Here is a 3,833-nt window from a genome sequence, read left to right on the forward strand (position 1 = left end):
ATAACAACGCTGGGAAATTAAATCCCAGCTACCTATTCGTCGATTTCAGCTACTTGGTTTTCCAACCGCGTTCTGGATAATAAATCTGCTACCTACTAGGTGAGGTGGGGAATATCGGACGGCTAGCTATCCCGTCGTTAACGCTGATTTAGCTAGGGGTCGAGGAATTCTCTACCAAAACCCCACACTAAGCTACCTAACCAGGGAAGTAGGCTAGCTAATCATTCCCTATCGCCGGACGTCTTTTCCGCTACCTCAATATTTTAGTTCGCTGCCTACTGTGTTACTACCTACTTTATGGCTACGATTAATTTAGACGAATGGTCGGGGTTTCGCCACCGAACCGGATACTGTCGTTACCAAACGATCGGATAATGCTACCTAATTTAGTTTTACGCCCTACCGACCGATCAGTCGGAATTATAAGGTCGTATCTCTCTCTCTCGCTGGAACCCTACGTTATCTTTCACTCACCCCGACTACGAATTCGTGCAGTTTCCTACCTTTCCCACCTACCGTCTACAATTGATTTAAAACTTCTTTTAGGTTAATGTTCACCGTAGATTAAGTTTAGAATTAAGGTTTTATAGCCATTATGATCTTTTCGATAGATAAAAATGACTTTTGATCAATAGTGAAATATGTAAGAATGATTATAACCGATTTTTATTTATCCTACTCCCGTCCTCGTCGTTATAAATTCCTAAATTTTGATTCAGATTCTCGAGGCTATTCAGACTTTGTTAATTGATGCTCTCAAACAAGAAAATGGAGTCCAAGAGGCGAACAATAGCAGAGGAACTTCATCGGTCGGCTCGACGAAACAACTAAGAAGACGCGTTGAGGTTCGAGGGCTGAATGAAACGTGGCAGGCTGATCTCGTGGATATGAGCACACAGCAACAAAAATTACCACTACCTTCTGACTGTAATTGACATTTTCTCCAAGTACGCATGGGTCATTCCTATTAAGTCGAAAAGTGCCAATAACGTTGTGGATGCCATGAATCTCATCTTCCAAGAGCGGCGAATCCAAAAAAAAAACTCCATGTTGATCAAGGCAAAGAGTTTTATAATAAAAGTTTCCAAACTCTCATGAAGCAGGATAACATACACATGTACTCGACCTTCAGCAACCTCACGGCATCAATATGGGAACGCTTCAACAGAACATTGAAAAATAAAATGTGGAAACAATTCTCAATTCGTGGAACCTACAAATGGATTGATACTATTAGTGATTTAGTTGCAGAATATAATAACACGAAACATCGTACAATAAAAATGAAGCCTAAAGATGTTACATCCAAGAATGAGAAATCGTTGCTGAAATCAATTTATGGAGACGTACGAGAGAATAAGAAGGGCCCAAATTAAATTCAAAGTGGGTGATAAAGTGCGAATGAGCAAGTATAAAACTGTTTTCGAAAAAGTTTATACCCCTAGTCTGAACTGTCAAATTTCGAAATATCTCTTTTGATCAACTCATAAATGTCTGGAACATTGAATTGATATAGAAGACTGTCTGTGTCGGTGTACATTAATTTAGATCGCTCTCCAAACTCACATTTCACACAATTATAGTGGAAATCGGAGGTCTAAATTTTTGACTAGTCCGAGATGGCAAATGCAATGTAGATTGGTTTATTGAACCAGATTTGAACTCGTTTGAGTTCGATGATTGCCATATTATCATTGAAAATTAGACTGCTCTGGAAATTTGATCGGGCAATGCAGGCTCTCGCACCATATCTTCCATCCCACTTGGTGATCAACTTGACATCTCTGTGCTTTCTCACATTTTCCATCGTTTTCCCAAAGACTGCGTTGTTCATTAGCTTGAAAGAATTCTTGTCAAATTCAGTTGTCGATTTTGTTCGCATCTCTGTATTTAATGCGATGTAGGGCTTCAGCTGCTTGCTTCATGCTGCTTGCTTGAATTTAAAGATTCGGTGGATCTTTGTTAATCGCATACCAAGGCTCAGACATTGCTTCAAGTTCCGATAGTGAATTATATAGTCTCTTTTATCATACAGTGTTGTCATGAGTTTGGTATTCTTGAGATTTGGAGGAATAAATAAATGTTCAGGACATAGTGGTAAGTCTTTATGTACATCATGGAGCTCTTTCGGATACTCCAAAACCACTTCCAAAATATATCTAATCGGTGAATCATCAGGACCATTGAGGACATTGAATCCATCGAAATTTTCCCACTCAAATGCTCCCAATGGTAAGTACTGACTCATGGCTGCTCCATATAAATTATTGAGATCAATGTACATGAGATAGGACTCCTCTTCGTTTGGATTATAATTCTCACCCATATACCGATTGTTGGCATGAGCATAGCGATTTATGCATTGCGCCACACCACCTCGGATCCCTTTCTCAATAAATAAGAGCTTATCAGCCTCTGTAAAAAGTTCGATTTCCACTCTAGTGCATTTGAGCATTGCATCAAAAGCCAATTCAGGTGCTGTGTGCAGTGGGCCGAGTTTGTAGACTGACAAACAACTTTTTCGGAAATTCTCAAAAATGTCGGCCAAGAGGAGAACATCTGTTTTTGAGTAGAGATCGGAATATTCACCAAGTGTTGTGATATTAAATTTCTTCCAAACTTCCTGCGAATGAGGATAATCTCCCTCTGAAATTTCTTGATTGTTTAGTGTGGAATTGAAAGCTACTCTCGATGGTAATTCTCCATCATTCAATTTATCCCAATTATCCCAATATTCATATGAAAATACCCCTTTCCGCATTAATAAATGAAATTGCTCAGTGCTGCAATGTGCTTGTGTAATTGTTTTATCTTCATCAGTGAAGTAGGACGCCAATTTTTTCAGGCTACTAGCCATAAATCTGAATGAATCAATAAATCTTAGGTTGACTTTGGTTTGTGGAATAGATCTCTTGAATGAACTGTTCTTTTCTTTTGTTAAAGGCAGCAATTCGACAGATCCATTGAACTCCTTCACCAAATCCAAAATTCTAAAATGAGCATCATACCCCGAAAGATTCTGAAAAATCATTGGTATTTCATGTGAATTTGTGTAGTTTATATTGCATCCGGCATGCGCAGCTCCACGATATTTACCTGTGAAGTGGCAATGATCTGGATGTTTAACGTCTGTCAAAAGGAATGGCCCCTCACATATATGACACACTTGGGCTGCTGCAAATTCCAGGGACTGCGCGCATGTGAGCGGCTCCATTGGTACAATCGTTCTTAGTTTATGATTTACCATCACCCCGATTTTCTTTAATTCATCCATGACCCACGCAATACAATCACTTCCACGTTTAATTTCAAAGCGCGATAGATTATTATCGAAGGAACACTGCAAGTAAAAGGCAACACTGTCTGGAATATGTTTTTGATGTAAGCTATCATCATCACCGCCATCACTGGGTTGTAGAATACACTCGAGATCAGCGTAAATCGTGCATGGTATAGCCACCTTATATCTGTCATTTTTTAATTTCAAAATTTTCATCTCTTCTGATGGTAAAACCATTTTGCACTTATTAATAATGGAACAATCCTGTCGATGACGTTCAGAATGTTGCTTTTCGCGGAAACGGCACAAACATCGATCCCACAACCACATACGATGTGCAATATTGGAAATTGGCGCACTAACCAGCCTTGAGAGATCTCTTATCCATGCGAAGTGGTAAATTGGTTGAACATCAACGGCAACATGCACATTCGAACAAAAGAGCAGTAAGTGAATTGTGGGTGTGCATGAGTTCATCTTGCTGAGGTAGAAAGGGACAATTTCTTTCTCACTGTTCACTCCACATTCAATTCCATAAACATAAATTGACAAG

The 3,833-nt window shown here is 39.3% G+C and overlaps 1 protein-coding gene across 1 annotated transcript; it reads right to left on the reverse strand.

The window, feature by feature from the left end:
* Window positions 1-1,609: 1,609 nt before the first annotated feature.
* Window positions 1,610-3,517, reverse strand: LOC105270314 (uncharacterized). The gene is made up of 5 exons (XM_011311166.1): window positions 3,245-3,517; window positions 3,097-3,129; window positions 2,750-3,019; window positions 2,114-2,623; window positions 1,610-1,837 (listed from the first exon to the last, which is right to left on the reverse strand). Exons 1-5 carry the CDS (start codon window positions 3,515-3,517, stop codon window positions 1,610-1,612), a joined length of 1,314 nt encoding a protein of 437 aa, XP_011309468.1.
* Window positions 3,518-3,833: the final 316 nt, after the last annotated feature.

The sequence above is a fragment of the Fopius arisanus genome, unplaced genomic scaffold (assembly GCF_000806365.1).
Source record: "Fopius arisanus strain USDA-PBARC FA_bdor unplaced genomic scaffold, ASM80636v1 scaffold00084, whole genome shotgun sequence".
In the NCBI taxonomy this organism is placed as follows: domain Eukaryota; kingdom Metazoa; phylum Arthropoda; class Insecta; order Hymenoptera; family Braconidae; genus Fopius; species Fopius arisanus.

What these genes read in the sequence shown, in the direction of transcription:
- LOC105270314 (XM_011311166.1), bottom strand. Translation starts at nt 3,517, where the DNA reads ATGGTTTTACCATCAGAAGAGATGAAAATTTTGAAATTAAAAAATGAC. An exon ending in AGATCATTGCCACTTCACAG is followed by an intron (nt 3,020 to 3,096) that starts GTAAATATCGTG and finishes ATGATTTTTCAG; the next exon opens with AATCTTTCGGGGTATGATGC. An exon ending in ATTTATTAATGCGGAAAGGG is followed by an intron (nt 2,624 to 2,749) that starts GTATTTTCATAT and finishes CCTCATTCGCAG; the next exon opens with GAAGTTTGGAAGAAATTTAA.